Below are 12,999 nucleotides of genomic sequence, written 5' to 3' on the forward strand. Positions count from 1 at the left end.
ATACCCTTCTTTTTCTTTCCTTTTATTGCTTCTTTGTTTTTGAGTTTGAAGCATACACATAAATTATGCTGATAAAAAAAGCATATATGTAAATCAAGTGCAAAAACATTTAACTGTTTGTGCTGTATACCCTTCTTTTCTAGTTTTGCCACTAATCCATCTTAACATCTGAACCTCCACTTTACTCATCTGAACCTCTTTTCGTGGACTATATAATATCATTGGCTAAGTTCAAAAATCATTTCTCATTACCTTAACTAGTGTTCTTTTTGGCCTGCCTGGCTGCCCCTATCTTACTAGTTAGGTAGACTATCTTCTTTCCACGAAAACCATCTTAGTCTACTTCCACCTATTTGGCTTTTGTAAATCTCTATAAATACTTTCATTTGACTTATCTTTTCTAGTTTTGCCACTAATCCATCTTAACATCTGAACCTCCACTGTACTTATCTTTTCTACTTTTGCCACTAATCCATCTTAACAAAATATATTCTCAAGTTATCACAAAAAATAAAAAATAAAAAATCTAGATGAAGATTATTACCAATGAAGAAGGTTACAGCATGAGATTCTTTACGCTGGTGTGGCTTAAGATATTTCATGGCCTTTCTTCTGTCATCTTCAGCAAAGTGCTTAATAAAAGGCTCCTCAACTTCATCAGCTAACTTGACCTCCTGCACCATAGTGAGCTTTATTAGCAAGTTTAAATGGTTATTTACTTACAAATCAAAGCCTAATTACATGTATGGAGCATGCAAATACAACCATACAAGTTAGATATGTATTTGCATAAAATGTTTCACCAAAGAAGTTGTTTGATCAAGAAGAAATTTTGCCTTGTCTGAGCTGTTGAAATAGGAGCTCTCAACCACTTTGAGATAGATGGGTAGAACTTGTTCCTCAGTAACCTGCAAGAACAATACAGAATTTATATAAATCTCATCAGTTCTGTCAAAACTTCAACCCCAGTCAGAAATTTATTTATTTTATTTATAATTATAGTAGCAGTGCCCTACTTTACAAAAGCAAGCTACATCATGCAGGCTTAAGCTTTGACATGATATACCTGTAAGTTTTCAGGTAGCCCAACCCTTTATAGAGCTCAGTGAAAGCTCCTCTGATCATTTTCTCGGCATGATGTAGCTTCTTTTTATTGAACTGCTCCAGCAGTTCAGTCTCTTACATGTCTCCATTACTATCCAAAAAAGCCAGCTTCTTATGAACCTAATGAACATCACATACAAAACATCAGTATACAATTATGATTACATATATAGAGATGAGAGAGAGAGAGAGAGTACTTGGATTGGTCCATGCTCTCTGTGATGATGGCCATAAAAAGAGGGTCCAAGCTGACCCTCAAACTGCTTAGAGAACTTAACCATCTTTACTCTCTTATGCTTGAGAGAGAGAGAGATAGAGAGGTGTAGAGCTTTGGCTAGGGAATCAGCCAAACCATTTGCTGGTTTATTAACATATCCAAAGTAATAACCAAGACATTGTAATAAGAGTAAAAAAGACAAATGCAAATTCCATAACCATAATCCATAAAAAACCACAAATACAAGTCCATAACCATAATCCATAAAAACCACAAATACAAGTCCATGACCATAAAAAAAAAAAAAAACAAGTTTCACAACCACGACCACAGTCATAAACACAAGTTCCATAACTACTCAACCACTTAATCATCAATGTTGACAAGAGGATGCTCCTTGATCAAGGATGTCATTTCTGCAATAAAAAGACAAATGCAAATTAGAATTATTATAACAAAATAAAATGAACAATAAAAACAAAATTGAAAAACACAAACTTTACCTGATTCCATATTTTCAAGCTCATCTAAGCTCTCCTCTACATAAAGATAACCGCGTGACGTTCACAACCAATCTTGTCCACAAATGATAGATTCTACCATTCTTGGAGTTAGAGAACTACGAAATGAATCAAGCACACGACCTCCGGTGCTAAAAGCCAACTCAAATGCAACTGTAGACATAGGCATAGCTAATAAATCCCGAGCCATCAAAGAAAGCACCCAATATTTAGAGGAATTAGTTTTCCACCAATCCAATATGTCAAATGATTTACTTTTCGGATCTTCACATTCCTCCCCTAAATTTATATCCAATTCTGTTTTGTTCTCTACAGTTCCTTGGCCCGATTTTTGCTTGTTAAATAATGAATTTATGAAATCAGCAACATCCTCCACATTTTCAACTTCCATATCATTTGGATCCTGAGATTGATTACTTGAGTGAATATTAGGAGATGACTCGCTTGAACTATAAAACTTATACATAGAAGTCAAAACTTGTCTCACCTTCTCTTTTAGCACTTTAGCAGTATCAACACATACTCCAATTTACATCGGGGGTCAAGAATAACTACAATGAATAACATGGTGTTGATATTATTGACATTTTCCCAATACTTGCCATGCTTCCTCTTCATCTTGTAAGCCATTAAACTAATAGAGGAATCATCACTTTTACACCTCCGAGAAAGAACAATTCTAATATCATAAATTTCCTTCATGTATTCATTTCCAGTTACATAAAGTGACCCTGACAATTTCAATGTAGTTTCATAGAAAGTTCTAAGAAAAGGTAGCAAACCACGGGCATATTCCCAATCTCCATCAATAGGCAAACATTTGTTTTACTATGAGTAAGATCATCTACATACCTACTATCAAACTCTCCAACAAATCAAATGCCTTTTGAAATTTCAAAGCAGATTCCAACATTAAGTAAGTAGAGTTCCACCTAGTTTCAACATTTAGGAAAACAAGACCCCTACTCACTATCTTTTCTTTCTCCACACAATCCTTAAATCTTTGCAACCTTGCTGGTGAAGATCTTACATATTTTCACTGCAGTGCAAATCCTGAAAATAGAATCATCTACCTCTGACAACCCTTCTTTGACAATTAAGCTCAAAATATGTGCACCACATGTCATGTGTAAAAACTCAATTTTTAAGACACTTCCCTTCCAATTATTAAGTCTTTTCCTCAGATATTGAATCCCTACATTTGAACTTGCATTGTCCACAGTTACAGTGAACACTCTCTCAATGCCCCAATCAAGTAAACACCTTTCAATGCCTTGCCAATTATCTCTCCTGAATGACCAGAAATTGGACAAAAATTTAAATTTTTTTTGTGCAATTTCCACTTATCATCAATGAAATGAGCAATAAGACACATGTAACTAAGGTTTTGAGATGATGTCAATGTGTCTGTAGTGAGGCAAACCCTTGATGATAATTTTTTAAAAAATTGTTTCAACATTTTCTTCTCCACATAAAGACTATAACAATCTCTAACTACTGTGTGACATGAAGGAACTACAAATCTTGGTTGCATCTTACCACAAAAGCCACAAAAACCCTCTCGTTCCACATGCTTAAAAGGTAATTCATCTACAATAATCATCCTAGCAAGTTCCTTTCTACATTCATCTTGATCAAACTTGTAAGGCACAAGTGATGGTGTGGTGCTCCCCTCTTTAGAACTTTGAAATGAAGCTTCCAAAGTCTTTTACCGCTTGTCTATATTATTAAGGGGATATTGTTTACATCTAGACAAGTGATTACTTAAGGAACTAGTACCACTTGAAGATGGGCAAGCTAGGTCTTTACCATAATAATTACACTCTGCCCTTTGTTCACTTTTGTCTTTACAATCAAGTTTAGTAAAATGATCCCACACCCAAGATTTTTTTCTAGAAGTACAAACTTTTGAATCAATATCTAAACTAGTTGGGTGAGATGAATTACCAGCATTACTTGAAGGCGTAGGAGAAAGAGATGGGTTTATGCTTGTGGTTCTAAGTAGATGATTGTTGGCACTTTGAGTTTGACTCTCTAGCATATATTTGATAAATAAAAAAAATACCTATGTAATTAGAAAAAAATAAACATATGATTTAAGCCAAAAATCTGAATTCTCCACAAGATTAAAAAAAATAGACAATGATTTAAGCCAACATTCATTCATTCTACAAATACAAAAAAAAAAAAACCTAAAAGAGGTTGAGTGAGAAAAATATACTAAATTTCTAAATTCATTCATTCATTCAAGATTTTATCTGAATTCTCCATAAAATAAAAGAAAAATACAACGATTTAATCCAAATTCTCCATAAAATCTGAATTGTCCATACAATGATTTATTCCTTCCACTTGCTGCTTTTATTTGCATAAGGCCAATCTTCATCACCATACACCAGTAACTCTCATTAGTTTACGGGAACAAAAAGACTGGTTTTTTTGCCAGTAACTCTCACAGAAGGCCCTCGGGCAGTTTACAATGGGTAAGATTATAGACATGACATCAATTAACATTCTATTGGAAACATTGCATTGCATTCATTCATTCATTCTAAAAATACTAAAAAATAAAAAACAAAAAAAATCATTCATTCTTGGAAGGAATACAAACAACATTCATTCATTCTAAAAATACTAAAAAATACTAAAAAAAGGATTCATTCATTCTTGGAAGGAATACAAACAACATTCAGTCATTGTAAAAATACTAAAAAAAATTACGTAAAATAGGTGCAGTGAGAACGGAGAGGTGGCTATTTGATAGTGCCGGATTGGTTGCCAATTTACCGGATGTCGGTTGGTGACTTGGTGGTTACCGACTTGTTGCTGAGAGAGAAGAGATTGAGTTTCTAAAGTTCAGAGAGAGAGTGAACACTGAACACTTGAGATTTGGGTGAATAGTGAACACTGACTCTTTGAGTGATATTTGAGAGATTGAGAGACTGTAACTAAGAGTGAGAGATGATTGAGGCATAACTAAGAGATGAGTCTGAGAGTGAGAGAGACAGAGAGATCTGTTGAGTGTTGACTGATGAGAGACACTATCACTTACTGAGAGAGAGACACTGCCGGTCAGACTTCGGGGCTCACCCGCCACCGTCGGTAGGTCTGGCCGTTGGGAAGAAGAAGAAGAATATTAGAGTCTAGAGAGAGAAAGGAGAACGCAAATTTACAGAACAAAGAAGTACAGAGCACTCACCAGAAGTCTGGAACACACCCGTCGGAGGCGTCGGTGATTCGGTTGGTGGCAGAGCGTCAACGACCGTCGGTGGCATTGGGGAAGAAGAAGATTTTGAGTCTCTGACTGTGAGTCTGTGAGAGACTAAGAGTCCGAGAGTCGAGAGAAAGAGCTGAGAGGGAAATTGGGAAAGAAAGGGGAAACAGGAAAGGAAAAGGTCAAAGGCACGATGGAATTAGGGATTCCAATTTTTTTATTTTTTAAAATATTATATATTATATATATAATATTATTATTATTTATTAGCATATACTGGTCGGTTTGGTTAACCGTCGGTTTTTTAAATAGGTTAACCAAAACCAAATCGACCAGTTTGGTTAACTATTTTTTCGGTTCGGTTTTGGTCAGTTTGATTTTTCGGTTCTTCTTGCTCACCCCTAAGTGGACCCCAAACATCTGAATGAACTAAAGCAAAAGGACTCAACATGTGACTATCAACTCTAGGATTGAAGGAAACCCAATGGTGTTTCCCATACTAACACGACTCACACTGAAAAGAAGATGAACGACTTAATGACGGAACAAGTAGCTTGAGAGCTTTAAGAGATGGATGACCAAGTCTACAATGCCACTGGAGAGGAGTCAAAGAAGTTTGAAGTGCAATTGTAGAACCACCCCCATCAAGGTAATACAACCCACCAGCTTCATGCCCTCCACCAATCTTCTTCGCCGTCTTGAGATCCTGAAAAACACAAGAGAAAGGGTAAAATGTGATAGAACGATTGAGAGACTTAGTTACTTTACTAATAGACATAAGATTAAATGGAAACCTGGGTACATATAAAACAAAAGACAAAGAAAGAGATGTAGTGTTAACATTACTGACACCACAAATGGGGGAAGTAGAACCATTGGCTAGGGTAACATTGTGTGATGTGGAGGTCTGAGAAAGGGAGGAAAACACACCTGGAGTCCCAGTCATGTGATTAGAGGCTCCAGAGTCAATTATCCATGGGGAAGGTTTTGATGCTAGGCAAGCCATACCTGAATGAGCAAGAGTGGCAGTATTCTGATGTGAAGTAGCTTGAAGAAATCTCATACTCATCTTTTGGGATACTCATCATCTCCTTCCCAGAAGTAGTTGTGGATGTAGAAAGTGCTGGATCAACTGGCTGATTATCAGTGACTTCACTGCAACGAACAACTGCATGATTAGCCCATGTGGAGGGTGGCCCATGTAGATCATAACAGAAGTTAATTGTGTGTACATCTTTTCCACATTGTGTACATTTCCTAGTAGTGTTTCATTTTCCTTTGCCACGGCATCCCCCGGAATCACGACCTCCACCAATACCATGACTACGACCAAACATAGGGTTACCACGGCCCCCTCAAACTGCACTACCTCCTCCTCTGTTTCCATAAGCTCCTCGTGTTCCAACAAATGTTGTTCTGTCAAAAGGTATGGTACTCTCTGTGGGTCCAAGAGAAATCCTACGGAGATAGGCAAACACATCCTCTAGAGTGGGGAGGGCAGATCCACCCAATATTTGTGCTCTGATAGGTTCATACTCTAATTTCAGCCTCACTAGGAATTGGGTAACATCAAGTTGTTCCTTTTGTTGTTGTTGAATTTTGACATCCGAAGTTAAGGAGTGGTAGACATTAAGTTCATTCCGAAGATTTCTCGTACTGGAAAAATACTCTTCAAGGGTTTGATTTTCCTACTACAAACTGAAGTACTCCTGATAAAGCTGATAAACTCTCGTAGTATTGTCTTGTCCAAAATAGAGTTTCTTAGCGTGCTCCCATATTTTCTTTGCTGTCTAAGAACATGAAGTTAACACTGATTTTAGGTTCCATACTGTTCCACAATCACTTCATGATTTGAGCATCCTCCTGCTCCCAATCACTAAAACCCGGAGATTCAGCTGTAGGTTTCTCCTCCCACACATGTTTTACATTCTTCTTAGCCTTAAGAAACACTTCCACCGACTTAGCCCATGGCACATAGTTTTCACCATTTGAGTTTGATGGATGTCATCTACACACTTAAAAAATCAGAGGAAATCATCACATTCGATTTCTGGTCACCACTGACATCTCCCATTGATGCCATCAAGATTTCAATCTAAGAAACTGGTTCTGCCCTTCCAGAAAAAAAGGTTATCTCTCCAAGTACACTGACTGTTGTTCTTTGAGTACTACACCAACATACTCACCACCGTACAGCACCTCCTCATCCAATCACCACAATATTACCCAAGCACAAGCACACATTCGGCCACTTCTGTTAACATAAAAAAACGATTTCTAATAAAACCATAACCACCATAAAAAAAAATATCCCTCTTGAAACTGCTCGATAGAGGGTTCAACCCACCACAAGCACAACCACATGACCACTAAGGCTGTCACACATGGCGACAGCAGTCCAGAAACCTCCTACTAGGGCTGCCACACTCTTCTTTTACCTGTATCTAGGCCACCGTAACCTTAGGAACACCTGATACGATGCTCCGATATCATGTAATAATAGTTCAGTGGAATCAGTTTCAGAGATAGAGAAGAGAGAAAGAGAGAAGAAGAAGAGAGAAGGAAGAAGTGTCGAACTGAGAAGTCAGAGACCCTCCCAACCGGCCATATATGTCAAAAACAAGGTACAACGTCAAATATGCCCCTACTTAAGTATGGAACATGTGACTTAACACAGTACCAAACAGACAACACATCTTAACTTATGATGAAAAGACTGAAATACCCTTCCTTGGCTGACTCTAACAGATGCATGTAATACTTTTTGTTTTTGTTAAATGTATGTTGATTGGTCAAGTGGTGGCTTTTCATCGCAGTCTGTTTAATAGATTTTGTCAAGTTCTCATCTTTCTCAACTTGTATTTGCTTCTGCAGAGATTGGAAGAATCGTGCTTGTAGTTGTTAGATATAAAATGGTTTAATTTCTTTGACTAGAGATGTGATTGCTTAAAAAGTTAAAATGTGTAGCATTTTTATTTGCATGTTCTACAAGAATCATGCTTGTAGTTGTTAGATATAAAATGCTGCTCGTTATTCTTACAAGACTTACAAATGGTTTTGAGAACTTTTTTATCACTCATGCAAATACTGAATTTATTATTTTGATTTTTAAAACTTTTATAATTCTTTTTTGTAGCTTCAACTTGGGAGATTAGAAGTCTAAATCCAACCCCAGCTTCAAATACCACAAGATGTCTTGTAACACAAATGTTGGAGATACACTCACATGGATGGTTCAGGTGGAAGAAAAATCACAAAAATTTTGAAAAGACTGTTCCTTATTTGTGCCAAGTAGCAGGTTGAGTGCCCTGTACTACACTTTTTGTTCAGACTGAAATCCTTTTGTAGATTTACCAGCCTCATAATTAGATAGTTTATCTTTTACAGGTTTACTTGTGATATAGTGATGGGATAGATGGGAAACCATTTTTGTTGCTAATAATATATTAATATCTTTCTGATTATTAAAAAAGATTTTTAAATACAATACAAGGGATTGTATTAGGCTGGCTTTTCACCACCTAACCCCAATTGTTACATTATTGCCCCCAAGTATCTTTCATTTGTTACCCCCCTCCCCCCAATACATTTGAGCCCTGTTTGCCGTAGGGGTGATCATGAAAAACTGAAAAGCCGAACTGAATTGACGAAGGGAGGTAAACTAGCTTAACTCCCCCACAAGTAGAGAAAAGGAAAGAAAAAACATTAAATAATATAATATATATTTTATATTATTTATATATTATAAATGAATATATATGCATTATATATAATATATTATTTATTATTTATAATATAATATTTTATATTTATTATATATAATATTATGAAAAATAAAAAAACCGAAAAACCGACGAACCAAACCAATGGTTACCGGTTTTCCAAAAACCGGTACTACCAGTTCAGTTTAGAAAAAAGGCCCATGGTTCAGTTAAACCATGGGAACCCCTAGTTAACTGCCTACAACATAGCTCTTATACAGTTCCCCACTCTAATAGGTCCTGGAAATAATGCTAAATGCATCCCTAGAACTATCTCTAAAAACACCACCAATGAGACGCCTGAGTTCTCCAGGTTACATCCATCAAAGTTTAGCTTAATCAAGTTGAAAGATGTTGGAGTCCACCCTATTGATATGATAGTCCTTGTACAAGAGGAGAGAGCCCCACAATCTGCTATCCTCTATGAATGTCATCCTTCAAGAATGGTGCAAATATATCCAAAGTTTTGGTTCAATGGACCACTCTTATAGAGATTGTTTCTATTATTGCTTCTTTAGCTTCTTCTCTTCTAATATTCTTGCATTTCTTTCTTCCCAAATAGTACAAAGGATTGTTGCCCCCTTGTATCTCCACATGACCTTTCCTTTTTTATTAGTTGGGTTAATAAAGGTAGATGAAAATATGGTTTTATCAAACAAGCAGTTCGTACCAAAGAAGAGAAGACAGAACTCTGGGGTGAAGAACTGAATAGTTTGACCCTATCCCAAGAGCCTCAATATATATATATAGAAATAAGAATATTTATAGAAAAGCCCTTGCAGGGCTAAAGAGAAAATAACAATAAAATAAGAGATACAATACAATAGGGACTACATTAATATGGTACATCAGTGAGACTCTTCACACCCCCTCAAACTGATGCAAAGGCATGAGCATTAGTTTGCTCACAAGGAATAAGTGCCTGGATCTTGTCATGGCCTTTGTGAAGATGTCAGCAACTTGCATATTGGAGGCAACATGAGGGAGAGAGATAGAGCCTACAAGGAAAAAGTCGTGGATAAAGTGGCAGCCCACCTCATTATGTTTTGTCCTTTCATGAAAGACAGAGTTAGAGGCAATCTTAATAGAACTAGTGTTGTCTGCACACAGAGGGATGGGTGTAGGATAGGAATGACGCAATTCCTAAAATAAAGATTGAAGCCAAACAACTTCGCTACAAACAGATGACATTGCCCTATACTCTGCTTCCATAAAGGACTTGGAAACAGTTTGTTGTTTCTTGCATTTCCATGAGATTAGAGAGCACCCATGAAGGCACACCACTTGGTAGTGGAACGGCGTGTGCCAGGGCATCCAGCCCAATCTGCATCAGCATAGGCCCTTAGTTGGATAGAAGAAGATGAAGAGAAGAAGAGGTCCTATGATAAAGAGCCTTGAACATAGTGGATGGTTCGATGTATGGCAGTCAAATGGGGTTGGCGAGGGCAGAGACAAACTGATTGACAACCTGAATTGCATGCAAGATGTCAAGGTGAGTCATGGTGAAATAGATGAGAGATCCCACAAGTCGCTGATAGAGGGAGGCATCAGTAAGCAAGGGACCTTTTGAATTGGATAATTTGACATTCAACTCCAAGGGAGTGTCTACCCGTTTATTATCGGTAAGGCTGGCTAACTGGACAAGATCAGAGGCATATTTGTGTTGGCAAATGAAATACCCCTGGGAACTTTTCAAGTACCAAGAAATAGGTAAGAGGGCCTAAGTCCTTCATGTGAAAGGCACTGTGAAGAAGAGACTTGAGCTCTTGAATTCCTTTAATATCATCTCCAGTCAACATGTTATCCACATACAGGAGGAGAATTGTAAGACCTCAAGGTCTTTTCTACATAAAGAAAGAGTAATCAGAAGCACTTTGATTATACTTGGCTTGCACCATATCTCTGAATTTTTTAAACCAAGCTCAAGGAGCTTGATTCATCCCATAGAGAGATTTCTTCAACTGACAAACAAGGGAGGGATCACTACAGTACCGAGGTGGAGGTTTCATATATACAGTCTCTTTTAGGTGCCCATGTAGAAAAGCATTTTTCACTACAGTTCCAAGAGTGTGCAGTAGAGAGGGCTAAGAGAACATGGACTATAGTGATCTTGGCCACTGGGGCAAATGTCTCCTCATAATTGATGCCATACACCTGCGTATAGCCCTGACCAACAAGTTGAGCTTTATAGCGATCAAGAGACCCATCAAATTTCAACTTGATGGACTAGACCTATTTGCTCCCAATAATAGAGCCCTTTGAAGGTGCTGGAACGAGGTCCCAAGTGTCGTTCTCATGCAAAGCTTGAATCTTTGCATCCATGGCATCTCTCCATTGAGGACTGCTAATGGCATGTTGATATGAGCGCGGAATATCTATGAAAGACAAAACAATAGAAAATGAGCTATGGTCTAAAGGAAAACCATAGCGGTCAGGTGGTCTAGATATGCAGGTAGAACAATGTAAAGGAACAAGAGGAACATCCGAAGGATCTGAAATAGTGATGTCACTTACAAGGTTATTGGAGATGGAAGAAGGATCCAGACCAAGATGAAGGGGGGGTCATAGACATAGGTACTAGACCATGAACCCACTTGCGAGAGAAGACAAGAAGATCTTTTCTAGTAGTTGATGATGAAGCATCTTGTGAGTCAAAATCATACAAAACAGAAACAACGGGTGCAAATAACTTGGCAATTCCTGATAAAAAAGAGATATGCTCAAGAAAAAGCACATTCCGAGAAATACGGATATGACGTGCAGAGGGATCATAACAAAGAAATCCCTTGTGGTTAGGACTATATGCCATAAAATCACATGACAGATTGAGGTGAAAGCTTTGAATGTTCATGAAGGGGAAGATGTACAAAGCATAGACACCCAAAAACATGAAGATGGGAAAGATCGGGGGGTCCAAACATCTTCTGATGAGGCGATATGTTACCAAGAACCGATGAAGGGATACAATTAATCAAATACACAGTCGTACTAGCAGCCTCTACCCAGAAAATGGGAGGCACATGTGACTCTCGTAGAAGAGTCATCACAACACTGAGAATGTGGCCATTCTTTTGTTCTACCACACCATTTTGTTGAGGAGTGTTTGGACAACACCATTGGACTTGTATACCATGATGTTTTAAATAAACCAGAAATTCTCCGTCACTATATTCTCCCCCTGAGGGAGCATAAGGTCTGCACACTTGATTGAAACCAAACTCGAACCATGGTATGAAACGACCGAAAGGTTGGGAAAACTTCTGACTTATGTTTGAGAAAGTAGATCCAGGTGTACCTGGTACAATCATCAATGAAGAGTACAAAATACTTGTGTCCCAATTGAGAAACAATAGACGAAGTCCAAACATCACTATGCATAATTTGAAAAGGGGAAGTAGCATGTTCAGCTTTGTGAATGAATGGAAAACTACGACTCTTAAACAACAAGAAACACAAGATGTATCAAAAGATTCCATAGAAAGAATTTTAGTTCTAATAAAACCAGACTCAAACAAATATTTAAGTTTTTCAGAGTTTGGGTGACCCAAATGTTTAAGATGAGAATCTTGAAGAAGAGTGTAGTATGTCTGTTGAAACCCTTCAATCTGAAGCAATAGCAGCCAAATATTTAATGTTCAAAGCTTGGAGAATACCTGGGAATACACCAGTCCAAGGAAGGAGGAAGAGAACTGCTGCCGCTCTAGATAGAAGATCAGAACTCCTCCAAAACTTGTCCAATCCCAAAGAAAGTTTCTGAGTTAGTAGAACAGGCCAGGGCGACACAACCAATTGAGTTTCTCTCCAAACAGAAGCTTTCCAAGAGAGTTCTAGGAGGACCTCTCTCGCTGAAATGCAGAACAGAGAGCAAGGATTAGGGTTGATCAGAACATCCCTATCTTCAGGACAAAGCACCCAGAAATCAGCAGCCTTTGGGATGTCAGAAACTGAGCATGAAGCAAGTACTGATTACAGAACAGCCTGCTCTGATACCATGTCAAGCAAGCAGTCCGTACCAGAGAGGAGAAGACAGAATTTTGGGATGAGGTCGACCCTACCCCAAAAGCCTCAATCTATATATATATATATATATTAATGAAATAAGAGTGTTTACAGAAAATCCCTTGCAGGGCTAAAGAGAAAATAACAATAAAATAAGAGATACAATACAACAGGGACTACATT

The 12,999-nt window shown here is 37.8% G+C and overlaps 1 protein-coding gene across 2 annotated transcripts in view; it reads left to right on the plus strand.

Annotated features, from left to right (window-relative positions):
• The window catches only part of LOC148869576 (ENHANCED DISEASE RESISTANCE protein (DUF1336)), a 143,073-nt gene that overhangs the window by 66,591 nt on the left and 63,483 nt on the right, over positions 1 to 12,999 (plus strand). For both annotated transcript variants that reach the window (XR_016107843.1, XM_088972529.1), the window contains exon 13: positions 8,193 to 8,354. Coding sequence is in view for 1 of the 2 variants with exons in the window: in XM_088972529.1 (XP_088828655.1) it covers positions 8,193 to 8,354 (162 nt within the window). In the remaining variant the exon portion in view is untranslated. The remainder of the gene's footprint in view (positions 1 to 8,192; positions 8,355 to 12,999) is intronic.

This window comes from Nelumbo lutea, chromosome 2 (assembly GCF_056320005.1).
Source record: "Nelumbo lutea isolate HS-2025 chromosome 2, American lotus-T2T, whole genome shotgun sequence".
Taxonomy (NCBI): Eukaryota; Viridiplantae; Streptophyta; class Magnoliopsida; order Proteales; family Nelumbonaceae; genus Nelumbo; species Nelumbo lutea.